Below are 22,915 nucleotides of genomic sequence, written 5' to 3'. Positions count from 1 at the left end.
CTCTTTGTGCTTTTTTTTTGTTTTTTTCTTTTTGAGATGGTGTCTTGTTCTGTTTTCCAGGTGGGAGTGCAGTGGCACCATCATGGCTCACTGCAGCCTCTAACTCCTGGGCACAGGTGGTTCTCCCGCCTCAGCCTCCCAAATAGCTGGCAAACAGGTGTATGCCACCATACCCAACTTATTTTTAAATTTTTTGTAAAGATGGAGTCTCCCTATGTTGCCCAGACTCCTGGGCTCAAGTGATCCTCCCACTTCGGCCTCCCAAAGTGCTGGGATTACAGGGGAGCCACTACGCCTGGCTTGAGCATGATGTTTACCTTGCTTGGCTCTTGGTTTCCTCATGTGTCAAGTGGGGCTGAGCCCCAGCTGTGTGGACTGAACGGGAGAGGGTTAAGCTTGGCCCCTAGGGTGAGGGCCTGCCATGGTGGTAGCTCCCGCATGGCCTGTTTCCCTAACGGTTCCCATTTGGTCTGTCCTGCTAGACCAGGCTGGGGGGACGTACACTGCCTCTGGGGTTCTCTCCACCCTGTGGGTGTGGTCCACCACATGGTCATGGTGGCTTTCTAGGGCAGGCTTGACCTTCCCCACTGCCTTTGTTTATTTATTTGTTTATTATATTATTTTATTGTACTTTTTTTAAAATGGAGTCTCACTCTGTTGCCCAGGCTGGAGTGCAGTGGCACAATCTTGGCTCACTGCAACCTCCGCCTTCCGGGTTCAAGGGATTCTCCTGCCTCTGCCTTCCAAGTAGCTGGGAATACAGGTGCCTGCCACCACACCCGGCTAATTTTTGTATTTCCAGTAGAGACAGGGTTTCGCCATGTTGGCCAGGCTGGTCTTGAACTCCTGACCTCAGGTGATCCACCCGTCTCAGCCTCCTAAAGTGCTGGGATTAGAGGCGTGAGCCATAGCACCTGGCCTTCCCCACTGCCTTTAAAATCTCGATGGTCCCCACTGCCCATGAGAGGAGACCCAAGCCTGTCCTCTGTTAGCCCCCTGGTCCCCATATTTACCAAGCACCTACTATGGCCAGGTGCTGTTGAAGATGTGGGGGATCGAGTGAATGTGGCAGGTGTCCCCTGCCCTCTAGGACTGTTCTTCTTTCCAGGGAGGGAGGTTCAAGCCCCTCTCCTGACACCCAGCTGGCCTCCCAGTGTCATGGATCTCTGCTCTGCTGGTCCCCTGGAGTGGCCCTGGGGCCACCATGTAACACTCTTATAAGAATAAGAGTTATTTTTTATGGCACAATCGCCCCTGCCCTAGGTTTGTGAATTTGGGTGATTCTTTTTTTTTTTTTTGAGACAGAATGTTGCTGTGTCACCCAGGCTGGAGTGCAGTGGCGTGATCTCGGCTCACTGCAAGCTCCGCCTCCCGGGTTCATGCCACTCTCCTGCCTCAGCCTCCCGAGTAGCTGGGACTACAGGCACCCACCACCATCACACCCAGCTAATTTTTTTGTATTTTTAGTAGAGATGGGATTTCACCGTGTTAGCCAGGATGATCTCGATCTCCTGACCTCGTGATCTGCCTGCCTCAGCCTCCCAAATTGCTGGGATAACAGCTGTTGGGGGAGTCTTAAGAAGGAAAACCACCTGAAAGTGCGGGGTTATTAAAAACAGAAACCAGCCCACGTACCCACCACTCGTGAGCAGCCCGCACAGCTCCCACCTGACCAGGACCCCTTCTCATGGGCAAGTGAAAGTAGCTGAAAATAGGCCTCCTGGTGAGGAATCTCCCAGCCAGCTCCGGCCCAGCCTCCCCTATCAGTGGCACTGAGGCTGCGCTCCAACTGCAGCATCCCCCATGTCTGTCCTCGTTGCTAAGCAAAGATTTGTGCAGAGGGGTGCTCTGCACTTTCCAAGGGTTTAATCCAGGAGCTCAGGGCCAGGGGCTCCATGACCGTAGACTCGCACAATCTCCTGGGCCACAGTCATCCGTGGCGGGGAGGACAAGGGGCCACACCCTGCACTCTGTCCCAGCATCCCCTCTCCCTGGAGCCTGCAGGGATGGCCTCATTTTGTCCCACACTCACATGCAGGTCCTAGACACGGCTCATGCACACACACACACATGCGCGCGCGCACATACACACGTGTGCACATGCACCCACGCTCTCTCTTTGGCCTGTGGGAGGGCAGGATCCCAGCTGCCCCAGCGGGGAAGGGGAGTGGGGAATCAGCCCCACAGATGCGGTGGGAGGGGCAGACGTGGCATGCTGGTCTTTGGCAGTGTGGTCCCAAGTGGGTGTGGCTGGAGGGGTGCCTTGCTGCAGGGCCCAGGCCACCCACATGCATCCCATGAGGCTGTTCAAGCCAGTCTGCCCTTTATCAGAGAGGACACCCCTGATGTGGGGAGGGAGGAACCTGGTGAAGCCAGGAGCAGTGGGCAGGGGCCAGCGAGGACCCCCAGGCTCCCAGGGCAGTGCACATCTGGCCTTCTTGCATACCCACCTGGCATCCTCCTTGCTGCTTCCTTCCTTCCGCTTCACCCCTCCTCCTGCGTCTCACCCTGGCGAGGTCTCGGGATTCTCGTTTCCTCCTCCCCACCTCACCTGCTCGGGCCACAAGAGGGCGCCTTGCTGCCAGGGATGGGACGGGCCGGGCCTGCTGGAGCCAGGGCTGATGCATGCACAGCCACATACACTCACCCGGGCCCACATGTGCTCACAAGGGGCCCCCATACCCACACGATCCCATATCCACATGTAAGCACGCCAGACCCCACAAGTTCTCAGGCCCAGGCCACACATCCATAGGCGCCCACTCTCATGCTGGCCCCATAGTGTATGCGCGCGCGCACACACACGCCCAGCCTCCCCACACCCCAGGCTGCACATGTGGGCCTGCTCACACTCCACTCATTCCCTCCCAGATGCCGCGGCACCCCCACGCCCTGTGTGCCCTTTGCCTCTCGGGGCCCTGGGGGCCCCAGCTCCAAGAACCACGGAGTTGCTTTAGCCAGGCCTCCTCAAGCCTGCCGACTCCTCCGGACACCGGCCTTCTCCTCCACCACCCTTCACAGGTGCAGACGATGAGCATGGAGAACACCACAGCGCACAGGGCCAAGAGCTACCATCAGAGTCTCCTGCAGCCCTGGAGTCCCCAGGTCTGAAGCAGGCAGAGCAGCCGAGGTGGCCTCACCAGCCCATCCTCCTAGTCCCCCTGTCACCTTCTCAGAGAGAGGCCTAAGAACATGCTCTGTGCGTTGAGGCCTCCCAGTGTTCCCTGCAAGTGTGGAGAGGCCAGGTCCCTGGGATGAGGACCCCCCCCCACACCCGCCAAGCTCCCCTCCTGCCCGTCCCACCTGGAGCCTTTGTGCATGCTGTTTGTGCCCTTCACCTGTCCCGCCACCTCTTCCTCAGCCTGCCTGGATCCTGCCATATCCTCAAGGCCTTCCCTGGTGATGGAATTCCAGTCTTCCCAATTGCAAGGGACCCACTGTCCCATGACCCCCTACCCCGTCTCAAGGCCATGTGCTAATCCCATGCAGGCTGGGGTGTGGTCTGGCTGCGAGGCCAAGCTCTTTTCTATTGTACCCAAAACACAGTCTCACTTCCAGAAGAATTACCCGGCACTCCCTGGAGTTCCCACAGCCTTCTCATTTTCAAATAATTTTCAGATTTCCGGAATAGAAAGAAATTCCATACACCCTTCTCCCAGAGAGAGACCCCATTCAAGCTTTGCCAGTTATTCCATGAACTGCTCTAGAGAGAGGAAGACCCAGTTCGGGGCTAGGCAGCTCTCTCTGGTTTCTCTGGACTCTGTCCTGGAGCACTTCCCTGTCCTCGCCTCAGCTCTCACAGATTGCCAGTTTTGAAGATTACGAGACAGTCATTTTGTGCAATGTTTTCTCACGATACAACCCAGGTTGTGCGTTTGGGGCTAGCATTGCACAGAAGTGGTGCTGGGCTTGTTCTCATAGGCATGCAATGTTGGTTTGGCCAACTATTGGTGATGTTAACTTTGACCTCTTGTTTAATGGCGACCACGTAACATTGTGTTTTTCCCCTTTATGGTTGATACATATTTGTGGGGTGATGCTTTGAGGTGGTGCGATGTCCTACTTTCATCTGCCAGTTTTAGTGTCCCTTAGCATTTCTTGTTTGAATGAATTATTTGTATGACAGTCGCCAAATCACTCCATCATTCTTCCTTGTATTTACTCCTGGCATTTTACTTTAAGGAAAGATGTTCTCTTCTTTCCACTGATGTATGTATGCCAATGTGGGCTCCTGGCTTCCTGTGTAATTCAGTGGGTTATCATCTGTTAACCATCATTATTGGGATATTCAGATGGTCCCCGACGCAGGCACTGGCAGCCCCTCCAAGCTGGCCCTGTGTCCTTTGGGCACATCCTCACCATTCTTTGAGCCCTTCCTTGCATTTTGGCCCAAAAAGATGTTTCAGGTTCATTTGTTCTGTTTTCGCTTCAGCCCTGGAATCGGCCGTTTCTCCAAGGAGCCCCAGTATCTTCCAGTGGAGAGCGCTGTTTAGAGTCTCAGCCCAGGGCGCCAGGTGTGCTTGTGTTGTCTCTGGGAGTTGCTGCTCAGGCCCTGGCAGGGGACAGAGGTAGGAAAGATGCTCATGGTATGCAGGCATGACACACACATGTGTTCGTGCCCACCTGGACCTGCCCAAAAACCCGAGCTCACACTAGTGCCTCTGATTCCAGTCCAGCAGCACAGGGCTCCTTCTCTCCTCATGCCTTTACACGTTCGTGCCTTCCTTCCAAGCAGGAAGAAGTCCAGCTTCCTCATTCTCTTTCCATCTGCTTGTTGCTCCATCCCATGTAGAGCCAAGTCCCTGACCTTGCCTGTGGTGGACACTCTGCGTTTGTTAAACTGAAGAACAACAGTCCTCCCTATTGGGAGAAGCCTTTTCAGCTTCCCAGACCATTTCTGCATTTGTGGTTCTCATCCAAGCCTCGTGGGTAGGCACAGAAAGTCTTCTCTGTTTTCCAGGGAAGCTGCAGACTCACCCAGGGTCACGCAGCTGGTAAGGGTGTAGTGGGACAGTGTCAGCATGTCTGTCCCATTGTCCCTATGGACCCTATAGAAGATTAGCCACATGGTGGCAAAGTGTCCCAGGGAAGTGGCATTCTGGGCTGTCCAGGTGCTCGTCTGGGCTGGGACTACCATGGAAGGACTTGTACTCTGGAAATGAGAAAACCCCAGGCTCAAATCTTGGCCCACTGCTGGCTGACAGGAAGACCGCTGAGCCTCAGTTTTCTCATCTGTAAAATGGACTTGTTTTGGACTTATTTCCAGGGTATCCTCAGCACCTTTATTACAGGAGCTCCCTTAATACCTGGCTGCAGGAGGTAGTTCAGGATAGCAATGGGAGTGGAGTGCCGGGTGCATCGCGGCCTGGTGCTGTCGGCCTGGCCTCTGAAGATGTCTGAGATATTCCTGAGGGCAGATTCAGCCAGGCCCACACTTCTGGAGAGAACCACAGGGCCATAAACCGAGACCATCAAGGGAGACCACTTGGCTTGGAAAACTCGCCCAGAGACCATGTGCTCTGATTTGCAAAATACACCCCCCAGAGCGACTTCCTGCCTTCACTTTGTGTGGAGTTGGGGGGCAGTGGGTGGATGGACTGTGTCACCCGGAAGTTTGTGTCCTCGGTTGGGGAGGGGAGAGTGTCTGTCCAAGCACAGCCTGGAGGCTTCCCGTGCTCCCCATGACCTTGTGGCAGTCAGTGTCGCCGAGGCAGAGTATGGCACGCCTTGGGGACCAGCCTCTCCCAGATGGATAGGCGCTTGATTGGAAAAGTTGACTTTTCACTTAAATAAGTAAAAGTCAGGGCCTACTGCATGGCGAGGAGGAGATGGCTCTTCCCTGCCTCTGTCCTCCCTTGCCCCTGTGAGTGGGCAAACCCCCTGTTCTCACCCAGGTGGCCCGCTCCTGCCACCGGCACTGTATCCAAGACACAGCCCAGCTTTGCAGGCACCTGCCGTGTGCTCAGCAGTGTGAAGGGTGATGAGATGAGCAAGACCATGTGGCCCGAAGGGTCCCGCAGTGCAGAGGGCTCCAGCCCAGTGCCGGACCCCAAGTGTGTGCCTGGAGTGACTCGGGTGCATGAGGAGGACTCAGTGGGATACAGAATGCAGGGGCTGAGGCGTAGGAGGTGGCACAGGGGCTCATTGGATTGGCAGGGACCACATCTGCCCTGGTAGATGCCCTGCCCATGCAGGCTCTAACGGCGATTTGGGGATTGGGGCGGGGGATGCAGGGGGCCTGGGGTGGGAGCTCAGGGGCAGTGGGCCAGGCAGAGCAGAGCCCTTTGCTGTGTCGGAAACCTGTCAGAGGCCCTAGATGTGATAAGTGAGTGTGACGCAGGAGAGTCCCGCTGCGTGGGCCACCCGTGATTCCAGAGAAGACGCCCTGCGTGTCATAGGCTTGGCAGTGCCTGCCGGGAATTTGGCATCACTGTCTTTCCTCCAGTGCTGGGGAGCTCAGCAGCTGGAGGCAGATGCTGGATTGTCTTTCTCTGCCACAGCAGGGTAGGTGGCTTGTCTTTTAGTTTGTTTTTTTAATCTCCTGTATCTGTGACTGTGCAGAGAGCCGACAGCAGGAAGAGGGCAGCACCGGCTCATCAGAGGCCGAGGACAGCTTAGACAGGAGGTTTGGAGGCTCTCAGCCTGACCAGCCCTGGCCCAGGGCCGGGGAAAGGCTGGGGCTTTGGGGTCAAGGGCAGGGGATGAGATCTCAGACCCATGACCTAACTGTTGACCTGCCTGGGCCACTTCACCCCTGCGTGCTTCCTTCCCTGTCTGTAAAAGCGGATCGCGTGAGGGGCCTTGCAGGAAGCTCTGAGGCCCAGTGAGGCCCCCATGGGGACAGACGAGGCTGCCATAACCGCCCGTCATTCCCGCCTAGTGCCTGGCAGGTTCCTGAGCGCTCTCGGAGCTTCAGGCTGGGGCACTGCTGTGGCAAAGGGGGCTCTCCCCAGGCTGGTGCTGTCGGTGGTGTGGCTTTGGGCCCCAGGCTGGCACTGTTGGTGGTGTGGCTTTGGGTGACACGAGGTTGGATCTTGTTGACTTGACTGTATAAAGTAGCAATGACGCCTTATAAGTAGTTCTAGGCCTGGAAAGAAAAGGGAAAGAAAGAGCGATGGAATCTGGTATTTTCTCAGGTGTCCTGGACACCACCTGAAAGATTTCTCCATGGGAAACATTCCCTCCTGGGTCCTCGGCGCCTATTGTTACAGCACTCAGGCACCCGGGCTGCGGCCTGGGGGTGAAACCTCGTTCGATTGGCCATAGCTGGTTACTTAACTTCTCTGTGCCTCAGCATTGCCACTGTGGGTGGTGGTAGCAACATGTCTTCTTCTAAGGTTGTTGGGAAAACACCGATTGCAACAGCGACAGACACAGGACCCGCTCCACCAGAAATTGTTCCATGAGCTTGTATGAGACAGAACTGACATGGTCCTCACTTTGCAGAGAGGTCAAGTAACTTGCCTAAGGTCACATAGCCTTTGAACCCTGGGAGTCGAACTCCATCATCTATGCTCTGAACCACTCTCCCACGTGCGGTGGTTATGGTAGGTTCCATTTCTTTCCACACAGTTTTAAATTCGTCCTGTGGTTTGGTTTGATTTTATTTTATTTTATTTATTTATTTATTTTTGATGGAGTCTTGCTCTGTCGCCCAGGCTTGAGTGCAGTGGCGCAATCTCAGCTCACTGCAAGCTCCACCTCCTGTCACGCCATTCTCCTGCCTCAGTCTCCAGAATAGCTGGGACTACAGGCACCCACCACCATGCCTGGCTAATTTCTTTTTGTATTTTTAGTAGAGACGGGGTTTCACCATGTTAGCCAGGATGGTCTCGATCTCCTGACCTCGTGATCCGCCCGCCTCGGCCTCCCAAAGTGCTGGGATTACAGGCTGGAGCCACTGCGCCCGTCTGGTTTTATTTTATTTTTAAGACATGGTCTTGCTCTGTCACCCAGGCTGGAGTGCGGTGGTACAATCACAGCTCACTGCAGCCCCGACCTCTGATGAGATTCTCCCATCTTAGCCTCCCAAGTAGCTGGGACTATGGGCACATGCGACAATGCCTGGCTAATTAAAAAAAATGTTTTTTTGTAGAGACAAAGATGTTGCTATGTTGCCCAAGCTGGTCTCGAACTCCTGGCCTCAAGTGATTCTCCCACCTCGGGCTCCCCAAGTGCTTGGCATGAACTGCCATGCCTGGCCTAGTCCTCACCATGCGGGGTCACCATGCGGGGTCACCATGCGAGTCTTACCATGCAGGGTCACCATGCGGGGCTTCAGCAGCCTGCTGAGCACCCTCCCCACCCACGGTCACTCTCCCTGGGGTCTGTAAGCCTCCCTGGGCCTGAGCAGCTCCCAGCGTTGCTGCTGCCTTTCCTCTTCCTGGCAGTGAGGTCTCCTGGGTGCCTTCTCTCAGCCCCTTGGGATGTTTTGCATGAGGAAGGGAGGCTTTGGTGCTGTGGAACGTCTATACTGCCCACTCCAGTGGCTTCACAGGAGCAGCTGGCTGTTTGTTCTGAGCTGTTCCACCTTGTGCCTGCCGGAGGGGAGACAGTGGACAGGCCTCCCTCCCCCGAGTGGTGGGGGTGGACCCCCTGCCCGCTGTGGCCCCATACACAGGGGCCACGCACCACTGCCCTGGGCCGTGCAGCTGCTATGGGGAGTGTGCTGCTGAGACCCGGAAGAGATGGAGGGTGAAGTTGTGTTGCCAGATAGTCCATTTTTTCTGAGACTCGCTTGCCTGTGAGAATCCTGGGAATTAACTAGCTCCTTCTCTCCCATCCCGTTTTACAGAAAAGTGAGACCCAAAGTGGTTTCTGACTTGCCCAGAGGTCATAACTGCTTGGACGCTCGTGGTCCTCAGAGCCTGGGTTTGCTGACCAGCGCAGGCTCTCACAGCCACTCAGCTCCTGCAGCCGTAGCGTGGCAGAGGAGGGAAGCACTTCCTGGGATTTGTGCTGCCTCCCTGACATTTCCAGGCCCTTCATTTCTCTAAATATTGGAGGAGTTGAATTATTTTTAGTTCAGCCTCAAGGGATCAGCGAATAAGCTTGCAGCAACGTTGGCAGATGGGCTTCTAGTGGAGAGTGGTTACTCAGGGCCTCTTCTGGAGAGAATCGGATGATTTGAGGAAATCTGGGATGTCCTGAGGTGTACCAGAGGACCCCCAAGTTTTTCCTGTGGCTCATCTGCCATCGGGAAACCAAAATGTCTCCCCTCATCCTGAGTTCTCCAGGGTGTGGACCTGGAAAGCTTGAGGGGAGGCAATGGCATATCTTTAAGACGAGCACAGCTCTGGAGCTGCTCAAGTGCCCAAGGCCACATCCTGCTCAGGACACTTTGGGCCTCAGTTTTCTTATCTTTAAAACAGACGAAGTTGGCCTGGTGAGGTGGCCAATGCCTATAATCCCAGCACTTTGGGAGGCCAAGGCTGGCAGCTTGCTTGAGTCCAGGAGTTTGAGGCCAGCCTGGGCAACGTGGTGAAACCCCGTCTCTACTAAAAGTACAAAAATTTGGCCAGGCATGGTGCCTCATGCCTGTAATCCCAGTGCTCTGGGAGGCTAAGGAGAGCGGATCACTTGAGGCCAGAAGTTCGAGACTGCCTCTACTAAAAATACAAAAATTAGCCGGGCGTGGTGGCTCACGCCTGTAATCCCAGCTACTCGGGTGGCTGAGGCAGGAGAATCACTTGAATCTGGGAGGTAGAGGTTGCAGTGAGCTGAGATCGTGTCACTGCACTCCAGCCTTGGTGACAGAGCAAAACCCTGTCTCGGGGAAAAAAAAAAAAAAAATTAGCCAGGCATGGTGGCACACACCTGTAGTCCCAGCTACCCAAGAGGCTGAGTTGGGAGGATTGTTTGAGCCCAGGAGGTTGAGGCTGTATTGAGCTGAGATTGCACCACTACACTCCAGCCTGGGCAACAGAGCGAGACCATGTCTCAAAAAAATAAAGTAAAATAGACATAATAAGAGTACCTACAACATAGCACTGGGGAGACCAGAATGAGATATCCTGCCGAAAGCACTCACCGCACTTCCTGGCACACAGCAAGGGTTCAGCAGTTACCAGCTTCTGCTCATTTTCTTGGTGTTCTCATCAGTATGATTATTTGGGGAAACTTGGGTCCGCAGATAACCGTTGGGAGGGAGGGCTTTACCCAGGTGCCCCGGCCCAGCTGTTCCTGCAGCGCCGTGCTGTTTGTGTGTCTGTGCACCTCGGTGGAGATGCTGTGGGTGGGTGAGCAGGTATTGCCTTGTGCTGTGGTCTCCAGAAACAGGGAGGGCTCTCACCGAGGCAGGGCCCTGCAGCCCAGGCACATAGCCCCTCCCTGTCCCTCCAGGTCCACATGGCTGTGGGTTCCCACCAGGGGGCGGCAGGGCCTTGTGGTCCGGGACCCCGCCTGTTTTCTCACCCTTCGTGGCCAGGTGGGCTGTGCAGGACGGGGCCTTTTCACCACTGCCTGGAGCCGCTCGCCCACCAACCCCACTCACAGCTCTCAGTCCCCTTTTTCCCGAGCGCCGTTCACTCTGAGGCACAGCACAGCCTCGTGTTCCTGGCCCCGCTGGCCTGCTCCCTTAAGCTTCGTTTTGCCTTTGCAGTTTGAGTGACATTTTTGCTGGGGATTTGGGGCTGCTGGGGGTGGCCTTGCACACCCCCTGCACTTTGGCTGCCTGGAACATGGCTGAGGGTTCACGGTGCTCCGTGGTTTGGCTCTCACAGGCAGGGTTCCAACGGCCACAGAGAGAAAGGGCATCTTCTCCAGCTGGCCCTGCAGCGGCCCTGGGACCCCAAAGGCTGCACCGAGGCGGCCACCAAGGCCAGGGGGCAGAGTCCTCCTAAGTTCTGGCCCTAGGTCGAGGCTCCAGATCTCCCAGGAGTTGGAACCAGAGGAACCTGGGCTCATTTCTCTAGCAGGCTCTGGACACACGATGCCTTTAGGGGCTCATGAAAATGTTTAAATTTCTTTTAAAATTAGAAGGAAAAAGTCTCTGGAACATTTAGGGCCAAAGAAAATGTTTTAATGTTTTCTCTCACTTTAGAAATAATATTTTCAAAAATCTATTAAATTATTTAACCGCTTTTTTAATGGAAGAAAGGGCCCCCCAAATCACGAAGTGGCCCTGGGCCCTGGGATGGCCAGGTGAGAGCCTGCCATACCTACGCAGTGTGCCTGAGTCCTGGAGTGCGATGTATTCTGAGCCATCCAGAACGGAGAGTCACCAAGAGGCAGCTTGGAGGTGGGCCGCTACCCCTGCACACTGTGCTCGGGGGAGACAGCTGACCCATCCAGCCTGCAGTGCCAGGATAGACAATTTGGGCTGGAGCCAAACTTGATCGAAGGGAGGCTGACTTTTATCGAGGGCTGCTTTGTGGAGAGCGTTCGTTGTGGAGAGAACCCAGGAAGGAGCTCTCCACCTTGCAAGAACATTGCCTGTGACTCAAAGTGGCCACATGGGATGCAATTCCTGAGCTCAGAGTTGGCAGAAGAGCCAGCCTCTGCTAGCACCAGACCTAACGGAGGCGCGGCCCATGGCCACCCTGAGGAAGTCCACCTGGACGGTGTCCCTAGCATATCTCGAATGGCAGGCTGAGGCTCGAAAGTCTCATGCCTGTCTGCAGGACTTCCACGTGAGCCTGTGACCACCCGTGGGGACGGTGTGTTGCTAGGGAAATGCCTTGGGCAGTCGAGGGGGCACTGAGGCCCTGGAGGGCTTCTGTGGGTGGGAGTTCCCATGACGTCATCCCTCAGTACAAGCTACGAGGGCTTCCTAGGACACGCTGGGCATCGGGGGGGCTCTGATGGTATTTGCACAAATTTGCAATGCTGGAGACCAGAGTGGGGTGGGCTGGGTGGGCCAGGCCCCGGTCCAGATGGGGTGACCTTTCCTTCACCCTCCTTCCCCACTGCAGGGGTGCTGCCTTCCCAAGGCCCTGGGGAGATGCTGACATCTGCTCATTGGCAGAATGCCCTGTGCCCACACTCTGTCCCTGTCCAGACATGAAATGGACAGCAGGAGGGGGCTTTGAGGGGTCTCTCCTGAGACACCTCTCCAGCTGAGGCTCCTGGAGTTGGAAGCCCCTGCAGACTTGGTGGCTGCCTCACCAAAGGCCCCATCCTGCATTTACCCTGTGACCTTTCCACTATGCCTGGGACTGCAGTTAGAGCTGACCAGCACCTGGGGTAGTCTGGGGACTGGGGCTGGTGTTCGGGCCAGCATGGAACGCAGATGCCTTCGGTGGCTCTGGTGGGCGCGTGGCTTGCACAGATCGGACTGTGACCCCAGGCTGTGGGACTCAGCCACCAGACGACTTCACTTACTTGTTTACTGACCTTGAAGTTATCCAGCACTTGCATGTTTACAGATACCTCCACAACAGCCAGAGAGGTACGAATCCATCTCCACCTACAGATGAGGGCACAGAGAGGTTAGGGGACCCACCTGAGGGGACGCAGCCTACAGGTGGGACTTGGGCCCTGGCCGTCTGTTTCCAGCCTGTGTGCTCAGGTCCAGGGTCTCCCTGGGACTGGAGAGGGTGCTGGGGGAATGGAGCCGCCTCCTGCTCCACTCAGCCTGCAGCATTCCTGGATACCCAGGTGGGGACCAGAGAGAGGGGCAGGCCGGTGCCAGCCTGGGGGAGGGGGCAGTTACCGGAAGACCCTGGGCTGCATCCCAGCACCCTGCACCCTGGGGCCCAGCCAGGCTGGAGGCCCATTTTTCCCAGAAGCCCACTTCCCTGCCTCCTTCCAGGGGCTCACCCTGCCCTGCTGCCTCTTCCTGATCGCCTCTTTGCTCCTACTCTCCCCTTTGCCTTCTCGCCTCCCCTCACGTTCATGGGGTGTTGTGGACGCGCCTGCCTGCCTTTCACCAGTGGTGTCCAGCCATCTCCCTGACCGAGGGCTGAGGGTCCTGCACATCTAGGCCCCATCATGGTCATCCTCCCCGGTCCTTGCCTGCCCATGGCTGTTGCCACAGTGGCGATGCAGCAGCTCTGGGTTGAGTGTCTGTCATTGCCACTGCACTGTGTGTGCCCTGGGAGTGGGGGCTGCTGTGCCACACCTCACTGCCATCCATGCCCATCTCAGGGTGTGGGCCCAGCAGGTCCTCAGGCTATACCTGTCAGGGGGTTAGATACAGGGCCTTGTGCAGGGAGAGAAAATGCCCCCATTCCAGCCTGGGCAGTACAAGCCTCCATCCTCCCAGACTTCGCCTCCCTGGCTGCTCCTTCCTGTGTGGCCCCCACGGGGGTTGGCAGGGCACACTCCCCAGAGAGACAGGAGTTTGTGGCCAACCTGAGGGTGGACACTGCCTGTCCTCCAGACCCTAGACACCCCCGGTCGGCCCAGGTGCGGGGTCTGCCCAATCCCACAGCCATCATTCCAGCGAGGACCATGCAGGCCCAGGTGGCTGTGCCGTGGCTGCAGTGACGTGCTCACCAGGAAGGCAGAGGTCTGGGAGCCCCACAAGGGCTGAGCCTTGGGGCCTCAAAGCAGGGAGTCTTTTCTGGGCTCAGGGCCTTTCTGGAGATGGGACTTCTAGGTTGCCAGGGCCACTAGCTGTGAGGAGTTCAGCTGCCCGTGGTGGCGGCGGCTGGGCTGTATCTTGCACTTCTCAGCTGTCTGGAGGGGTCCATGGGGCCTGTCTGGGCTCAGCACAGCAGCGCACAGAAAAGCCACTTTATATATTTGGGATTCCATTAATCCTTCTAGTTTGTACATTTTTGATGGCACCTTCGATTTTTTTCTTTTAAAATTAAAAGATGTATTTTTTCCGATAATAAAAGAAATGCATGCCTTCTTTGGAAAATACAGAAATCACAAAGAAAATAATCCACTATCCCACCTTCCAAAAGGAACAACAGTTAGCATTTTGTTCAGCCTGTTTTTTAAAAAAACAAACAAACAAAAAAATGCATACTAAAAGCAAGATTTATAAATTGCAGTTTTAGAGTTAAGATTGTACCGAGAGTTGCCGGCGTCTCACCGGTTCCTCTCCTGGCACGGTGATTGTGCCTTCCCAGAGCTGCTGCACCCTGGCCTCCCAGCCGAGCCTGGTGACAGCAGTGGGGTGACCCTGCGAGGCCCCTGGGATGGCTGATGCTGAGAGCCCAGCAGAGCTGGAGGGGGTAGGGGCAGCCTTCCCAGGGCTGATCTGAGAGACAGGTGTGTGCCTCATTCGACATCACCCACTGGGAAGGCCTCCATCCGCCCCCATGCAGAGTCATGCTGGGCCCTCCCATCTCATGTCTTCTGGGGAATGGAGTGGAAGGCCTCCCCTCTCTGGGAGGGGGTGGGACTGTGCACCCCAAAATGAATATTCCTTGGCTGTGGGTGAGCCTGCCAGCCCAGAGTCCCCGGGGGCCAGGAGCAGACTGGCAGGGGCCATGGCAATGACTGGGACACCTGGGGAGCTGTGTGTCCAGGCAGGCTCCAGTGTCTACTCCCAGCAAGTGTGTGTGGGGGGCATTGAGATCCTGGGTGGATCTCAGGGGAGCAGGCGTGCCCAAGCTGACACAGCCCAAGCTGTCTTTATTTACCACCGGACCCGAATCCACCTCTGAGCCAATAGTCCTACCCTGCAGGAGGCCTGGCACCTGTGTTTGTATTTTATCACCTTGAGGTTGTGTGGGCTGCTGAGAGTGTGTGCAGAGTTCTGGGCACAAGCCTTGGCTCTGCGGCCAGCTGAGTGGCCGGGCCTCAGTATTCTCATCTCTGAAGTGGGGAGAAGGATGCCTCCGTCACGGGACCTCACAGTGTTAGATGAGATTGCAGATGCAATGAGGTGGGGGCCCAGCAGGCCTGCTCAGGGCGTGGCCATCCCTCTTAGTGCAGACACCATCACGTGGAAGGCGGTCATGTCAAGTGTGCGGGCCACTGCAGTGCGAGGACATATGTGCGCAGGGCTGCGCATGGGTGGCCTGGGCTGGGCTTCCTTTCTCGGCTTGCCTGGGAGGATGGTGGCTCCCAGTGGGTATCTCCCTGTCTCTGCCCCACCCCGGGGATGTGGGTGCTTTGAGCCGAGTGAAAGAGGAACTTCTCCAGGAGAGAGCTCTGTTTGCCACCTCCCTGGTGGCCCCACCCCCGCGGCAGAGCTGTCCTCACAGGGCCACAGCCTCTGCTGGCCCCACAGTCCCTGTGCAATGAAGGACTCCTGTGTGCGGCTCCCTCCAGATGGACAAAAATCAGGTTTGGATGCCAGGGCCTGGGCCGAGTCCCTCGCTTCTCTAAGCATTCCTTTCCTCGTCTGGAAAGTGGGGGTGTAGTATTGTGTGAACCTCCCAGGCCATCCCGGGATGAAATAAGATCATGCCCCTAACACAGACTTCTGCCTGGTCCCTGCTCAGAGCTCCCCAAACCGTCATTGCCACATCCAAACAAATTGTTGTTCCAGCCTGGGGGGCTGGGGGCCCTGCGGCGGTGCCCACGGCAGCCCATGCGCCCGGGCAGGAAGCTGCTTTGTGCAGGGGCAGTGTGGGCAGGCCTGACAGACTCCTGAGCGGCAGGACTATGCAGGTGCCTTACTGAGCTGTCAGCGGCTGGCGGCTGCTCCCAGGTAGCAGGAAGAAGGGCCGAGCTCCACGTGGGCATGAAAGGCCCAGCGGGTGTGTCGGTGGGGGGGTGGGAGTGTTAGTGCGAATGTGAGTGTGCGTGCATGCTTGCAGGATAAAGATGAGTTTTTAAAATGTGTCTCCTGTGGTTTTTGATTTTTTTTATCTTTCCCAAAATCAATACAAACAAACCACAGGCGTAATTTGGGTCTGTAAAGGCCGACGCTGTCATTCTGCTGCAAGAGGCAGGGAAGTTCAGTTGGGGGAAAAATGCAGTGCTTTTGCTGTTATTAAGTCCAGTGGTGGCTGGTGACAGTCATGGCACTGATGGAGCTCAGAGCAGAGGTGGGAGGGCTGGTATTGACCAGGCGTGTGTGTCTCCGGCGTGTGATGTGAGAACCCGGGGCTCACCAGGATGCTCTCCTCCCTCCATCTGCCAAGCTGGTGGGAAGGCCCTTGCCAAAGTGCACAAGACCCCTTCACACAGCAGGGGCACAGGGTCTTTGAGGCAGAGTCGCCTGCAGGCTGGGGTGGAAGGGGTGCGCCCCAGACCCTAAGATCGCCCACATCTCCAAGACCATCCCTGGCCACTGTTGGGCAGGGTGGGAGGGTTGTTAGCACCTGCTGTGGCCAGGGCCGTGCCAGGTCTGTACATGTTGTACCCTTTGCTGGGCAGCAGCCACCACGTATTCTCAAGGGCCTGTGCTAGGCCCCTGCCGGGCCCTGGATTGTTCCCTTCCATGTGAGCTCCTGTTATCAACTAAAGAAGACACTGAATGATCTCATGCAATTGTATCTTTTTTTTTTTTTTTTTTGAGACGGAGTCTCGTTCTGTCGGCCAGGCTGGAGTGCAGAGGAGCGATCTCGGCTCACTGCAAGCTCCGCCTCCCAGGTTCACGCCATTCTCCTGCCTCAGCCTCCTGAGTAACTGGGACTACAGGCGCCCACCACCATGCCCGGCTAATTTTTTTGTATTTTTAGTAGAGACGGGGTTTCACCGTGTTAGCCAGGATGGTCTCGATCTCCTGACCTCGTGATCCGCCCACCTTGGCCTCCCAAAGTGCTGGGATGACAGGCGTGAGCCACCGCACCCGGCCTCATGCAGTTGTATCTTGGTGGGTAAGGCAGGTTTTTCTGTGCCCCGCCTGCCAACCTCATCATCCATGTTCCCTGCCTGATCATGCTTCTCTTGCTGTTTGTCCACATGTACACCTTATATCAATTTTTAGATACAGAAATAGCGCGGGTAGAATTCTGTATTCTCCATTTTCAGGGAACATCACATCACACATAGGCTGCTCTTTTACTGTGGTTTTAATGTTTTCTGTACCTCTCCCACCCTTACCCCACCTCCCACCCAGATTTAGCTCTGTTAACCCTTCAAGCTTCTTTTTCTGCACACACACGCGCGTGCACACACACAGGAGGCCGTCCTGTTTGGTTTTTAGAAATGGGATTGTCCTGTTCCTCTTTGCACCTTGCTCATTTCACTTCATGGTACATCCCAGATACTCCCTTCTGAGTCACCAGCAGAAGCCGGATCTTGTACTTCCCGATGGCTGCAAGCTGTCGCGGCGGCATGCCTGTCCTCAGTGTGGAGTTCCAGTTCATTCCTACCGTCCCCTGTTAACAGACGTTTAGACTGTTTCCCTTTTTTCCCCTTTTCATTACAAACAAACAAAAATTGCTTTCTTAAACTTTTTTCATGTTTTAAAACTTTCTGATTTCTCATAAATATTTCAACTTTAGATCCTGCAAGTGAATCTACTAGTGTCAGACTTCGTGGAAGAAAGAAACGTTCTAGAAGAGTCTGCAGCTCATTCTCCCACCCTATGTCCCCAGTGTCCAGGGTGAGCTTCTGTTTCCCATCTCTTGGGTGTCTTTTCCACGTGGGGCCTCCCTGGGGCTGCTCTGAGTGAGTGAAAAGCCTCTCCCTGGGCACCCGAGGCCCCTGGCCTGGATATTGTAGCCTTGCCTGAAAGTGGAGGAATTCTGGCTGCCTGGTGGAGGTCAGGGCTGGCCCTACCCCTCCAGGAGAAACAGTTCGGGGGAGGGCTGCTCAGGCTGGACCCAGCCCTGGCCAGCAGGGCCATCGGGCCTCCTGGGCCCTGGCAGGATGTCGTTCCAGGGATACAGCACTTCCTTGCTTCTAAACTGCTGAGTGGTCAGTGTTGGTTATCAGCTGTCCACGTGTATTGCATAATCTCAGATGCTGGCTTGTAACAGTGAGTGGAGGTGGGTGGCCACACTGTCCCTTTAGAATTCTGCACGTGGCCCTGTCCAGGCAGGGCAGTCTCTGGGCTTCCACCCCACTGCCTGATGCCCCTGTGCCTGGTGAGCGTGGGCTGGGGTCTGTTCGCTGCGGGTGGGTGTGCTCGGAGTTCCCCGGTCAGCAAGCTCCTTTTGTCTCTGGGGGAGTTCCTGGAGGTAAACGGGAGCCTTTTCAAGCCACAGGATCACCCAGAAAACCTATGTAAGCACAAAAGTTCAGAAAATCCAGCCAGCCTTGGAGATGGGGAGACTGCTTCCCTTGGGGCCCGGGCCACTCCAGAACCATTTCTGTGATGGTAAAATGAGTGGGGGCCCGAGCTGGCTCTACCTACTGTGAACATGATCATCTGGTTTGTTCACCTTCAGACTCCTGCATGAGCTGGGTGGTTGGTGTTAACCCCATTCTCCTCTCTTTCTACCCGGAGCCCCCTTCCCAGGGCTCCAGGGAGCTCCACCACAGCCAGGGAAGGGAGGGCTCCATTCACCTCCTTCCAAGTTCCTGATTTTGCTCCACCAATGATTGTCTGCAGTGCGTAATCAATCAGCCTGGACCCCGGAGAGGCCTTCTGTCAAGGTGGGTGGGTCTCAGAACTGCAGGCTGCTCCCTGTCCTACCTTGGGGCCCCCACTGTGCACCTGTGGCTGGGGCATGTTTTCTGGGGTTCCTGGCTTTAGCCTGCACAGCTGGGTAGGAGGAGGGCACTGGAGGTGATACTGCTCACTGAGCAGGGCCTGCTTTGGCCGAGGCCTGTTAGATGCCCAGGTAGAGACCCTTGGTGGGCGGGCAGATGGATCTTCGAGAATGGAGCTCTAAGGGACAGGTTGGCTGATCTCAGCGAACCCTGAGGCTTGCCCAAGGCCACACAGCTTATCTGGCAGAGCCTCGGCAGGAGCCCGGGTCCCCAGACACCGAGGCTAGCTCTTTCTGCTGTGGCCTTCTCACAGGCCAAGGTGGGATCGCAGCCGTGGTAGCTTTGAAGTTCTCCCTAACCTGGCAAGACAGTGGAGAAGGTGGGCAGCCAGTGGGACACTCCATTGTAGGATAAATATATGCATGGTAAAGCACTTTGACATCTATTAACTTTTAAGTGGCAGTAGTGATTCTTGTGGTTAGACCTGAATGGGAACTAGTAAGTCTAAAGTGAAAATCTAATTAGATTTTTCCCACAAAACAATTTTCCAGCAATGTGTTGTGGACATAAAAGTTTGATGAATGTATAGCCAGGCACAGTGGCTCACATCTGTATTCCCAGCACTTTGGGAGGCCAAGGCAGGAGGATTGCTTGAGCACAGGATTTGAGACCAGTCTGGGCAACATAGTGAGACTCTGTCTCTATAAAAAAATTAACTAGCAGGACATGGTGGTGTGCACCTGTAGCCCCAGCTACCCAGGAGGCTGAGGCAGGAGAATCATTTGAGCTCAGGAGTTTAAGGTTGCACCATGATTACACCTGTAAGTAGCGTGCATTCCAGTCTGGGCAACACAGCAAGACCCTATCTCAAAAAAAAAAAAAAAAAAAAAGGATTTGGCCAATGAATTTTATCAGCTAAACTGGGATATTTAAAAGAAAGGAAGGAACTCCTAATTACTGAGCCCTGGCTCTGAAACAACTTTCTTTCTTCTTTCTTCACTTTAGTCTTGTTAGCAAAACCTTACAAGTTCATAGAAGAAATCATTTTTTACTTATTTTCCCTTAATCTGAGCACAACATCTGGGGTCACCATGGTGGTCCATTGGTGTGATTTGCAGGATGAGACCTTACATCCGGGGAAGGGACTGCCAGGCTGGGCCTGCCTCTGGCACTGTCGGCATGTCTGGGAAGGGCATGGCCTCTGGAATCAGAAGCCTGGGTTGAATCCTGGCTGAGTGCCTAGTGGGGCATTTTGGGACAAATGGCAACCTTTCTGAGCCTTACTTTTCTCATCTGTAAATGGGGGTGGCATTGCCTACTTAGTTGAATGTTAAATAAAATGAAATCTTGTCTGTGAAGCACCTGGCGTGGTAATCGGTGGCTGTGAGGATGACACTGGCCTCACAGGGACTGGGTGGCACAGGTGCCCTGACCTTGGCATGCAGGGCAGATGGGCCAGGCTTCCAGCCAGTGCTGGATCTCAGAGGCCCAGGGGTTAGAGAACTAAGGGCCTCTGAGCCAGGCTCCTCGTTGCAAATGGACTCCTCTCCTCTGTGTGCTGTGAACTGGGCATGAACACCTCCTGTGATGGGGGGCTCACTCCTTGCCAAGGGAGCCTGGTCAGCTGTCAGCACAGTCATCCTCATACCCTCTCTCCTGACCTGTGTCTTGTGGCCTCTGCCCCCAGGCAGCTATGGGGCAGGGGGCTGGGGTGACCCCCGTCTTGGTTGTTGAGCCCTTGCCCTTGCTGAAGGGTGACTGTTCCCCCCTACTCCCCCTCACACAAGGCACAGCCTTTCTTGTAGCTGTCAGGAGAGAGGGTCCATCCTCCTTTGCACCCACGCTGCCCCCGTGCCCTGTGGCACTGCGTTCAAAGTGAATGCGTCTGCTTTTGTTTCTTCCTAGGACTTCTGAAAACATGTGTGGGTGGGGGAGAGTGTAGAGGGTTTGTGCGGTGGGTGGCTTGGCTGCAGTGGCGTGGGAGGCGGCCCCAGAGAGGCAGAGCCGCAGCATGTTTATGTGCACAAGGCCGTTCCCTTCCTGTCCCGCGTGTGAACACCAGTGTACAAATGTGTGCACACAGGCGTGTCCCCCGTGCCTTTTCCCTACCTTGGCTGACCGTGGGGAAGAGAGACTCATTTCCCTTCTCCAGGTGGCGATTCCGGAAAGGAGGCTCTGGAATGCCAGCTGGGGGCAGGGAAGCCAGAGCAGCCAGGAGGGACCTGGCAGGCCCACAGAGGTCTGGGACAGCCGAACCCTCCTGCCCATGGCCCTTCCGTCCCCGTGTGTCCCCAGGGTAACGTCCAAGCTCCACGGCAGGGACCAGTCCTGGGTCTCACAGAGGAGACTGGTCCAAGTGGTAGACTAGAGCTCCACTCGTGCCAGCCTAGGTGCAGAGGCCTGGCCCAGCCCTTCCTAACCTTGCCGTCCTGGGCCAGCTGTTCAGTCTCTCCGTGCCTGTTTCTATACAACCCATCTGTAAAATGGGGCCATGGGAGCCACCACGTCCCATTAAATCCTGTGTCCCCCCAGGCCTGTCGCCATCATTGGCCCCTCCACCAGCATTAGCGCCAGTGTCTCCATGAAGTTGGGGTTCCTGGGGAGATGGCTCCCCCCAGCCTCCCCTCCTCCCTGCCTCAGAGACTGAGCAGAAGGAAGACAGCTGGACTGATGAGCAACTCGCCCAGGGCCCCAGAGAGGCCCGATCCCATCCCGCCGGGGCACACCCCAGGTCCAAGCCTGGCTGGGCACCCTCAGGGCTCTGGACTCACCTCCTCCCCTCCCTCTGCACCCTTGGTGGTCACACTCACCATCAGCAAGCCCAGCACCCCCCGGCCTCTCCAGACACCCATCCTTGCCCTCACACTGACCCCAGCACCCCTTCCCCAGGCTCTGGTGGACTCCTTGCTCAAGCTGCCTGCTCTGGGGGAGCAGAACCTGCCAGCCCCTCCCACACTTCCCTCACCAAATCACGGGACACTCGAGGTGGAGGCCGGCGCATGGGGAGGTCAGAGTCAGGTGGTGGGAGGCCATCCTCAGCAGGGATCCCAGAGTAGGAGACCCAGAGCTTTAGGAGCCCAGCATGTGGAGGGGCCAGGATCCCTGGGACGGGAAGACGCCTCAGCCAGGGTGGGCAGAAGTGTTGCAGCCCCTGAGACCCTGCAGGCTTGGCTGGCCCCACCGGGAAGAAAACCCACAGCTGGGAGGGCAGTTCACGCAGGGCGCGTGGGGAGCCAGAGCGCCCTCCACCTGCAGGCCATGGGGAGCACCAGGCAAGGCTCCCTGGGGAGCAGGGCTGCCACCTCTGACCTTGCTCCAGCCTGACCTCACCACGGAGGTCCACGCAGGATGCCCGCAGGCCCCCAGGTGGCAGCTTCCTACAGCACTTTTCCACCAGGGACCCTGCTGAGGCCCAGGGCCCTGAGACCCTCAGGCCCATCGCAGCCTCCCCACTGAGCACAAGCACTGCCATCCCCTCCCCTTCACCTGTCACCTGTCTTCCGGGCTTCACGGGGCTTCCCAGTGCCCCATCCCTGCTTGTCAGAAGAGGGGCTGGGAGAATGGCAGGGCCTGGCACTCCGGGCTCCCCCTGCCCTCCTGCGCTCTTGCCCTCCAGCCTTTCCCCACCCTGGAAGTGAGTTAATGATGTTAATGGCGACAGCAGCCGTTTGAATGGAGCAGTCATGGTGCACCAGACACTCGCTCTGCTAAGCACATTCTTAAATTGCCGGATCCCCATGATAGAAACGGAGTCTTAGGTTGAAAACCTACTTGACCAAGGTCGTCCCAGCTGTCAGTGGCAGAGCAGGCCCTGAATCCAGGCAGACCGGGTGGATCACCAGCCCTCTCTCACATACAGGTTCTAGGCCTCCCGTCTGTACTGGAATCCCCCGCAGCAGATCCACATAGAACTGTCCAAAGGGGCACCTGCCCCTCCCCCAGACGAGGCGAGAAAGCCATCTCCACCTGGAGGGAGAGCAGTGAGGGGCATCATTAGGGGGCTGTTGGGTGTCCTGATTTCTTTGAGAGAAGACGGGCTGAGCAGGCACAGCTCTTAATCCTCCAGCCACTGCCCCCCAGGCTGGGGCCTGCCTGCCCACACCCCTGTAGTCATTTCTAAATCGGGTCTAGATGGACTGGACGCGTAGCTGCCAGAGACCCTTTGAACTCCCCTACCTCCAAATTCCCCAAAGTCCCCGCCTACAAAGGACCAGCCCTAGCATGAGGCCCTGAAAGTGGCAACATTTCAATAGCCTAACCCTGGACAATCAGGACGATCCCTTTGCTAATTTATATGCTATACGTTTGGGGTTTAATTGGAGCGTAATTGTAATCCATATGCCTGTTAAGGTAATTACACTTATAAACCTAATATAATCCATAGATCAATGGGTTCGGAGCTAATTAAGGCAACCATAATTAACATTTACCAAAAACCTTGCAATTACTGGAATATCCTTTAAGC

At 56.1% G+C, this 22,915-nt stretch overlaps 1 protein-coding gene across 4 annotated transcripts in view; it reads left to right on the top strand.

Annotated features, from left to right (window-relative positions):
* Positions 1 to 22,915, top strand: part of LHPP (phospholysine phosphohistidine inorganic pyrophosphate phosphatase) — a 155,569-nt gene that overhangs the window by 66,479 nt on the left and 66,175 nt on the right. Inside the window, exon 7 of one of the 4 annotated variants that reach the window (XM_017858652.1) lies at positions 17,298 to 17,377. The exons of 2 other annotated variants lie outside the window; for them this stretch is intronic. In XM_017858652.1, coding sequence (XP_017714141.1) covers positions 17,298 to 17,310 — 13 coding nt within the window. In that variant the 3' untranslated portion in view covers positions 17,311 to 17,377. Of the gene's footprint in view, positions 1 to 3,021; positions 3,163 to 17,297; positions 17,378 to 22,915 lie in introns of those variants that run through there. One more of the 4 variants, XM_017858653.1, reaches the window with a different exon arrangement.

Source organism: Rhinopithecus bieti, unplaced genomic scaffold (genome assembly GCF_001698545.2).
Source record: "Rhinopithecus bieti isolate Rb0 unplaced genomic scaffold, ASM169854v2 scaffold_42745, whole genome shotgun sequence".
Lineage (NCBI taxonomy): Eukaryota > Metazoa > Chordata > Mammalia > Primates > Cercopithecidae > Rhinopithecus > Rhinopithecus bieti.
The sequence above is the reverse complement of the archived record's forward strand: the minus strand, read 5'-3'. Positions and strand labels throughout refer to the sequence as shown.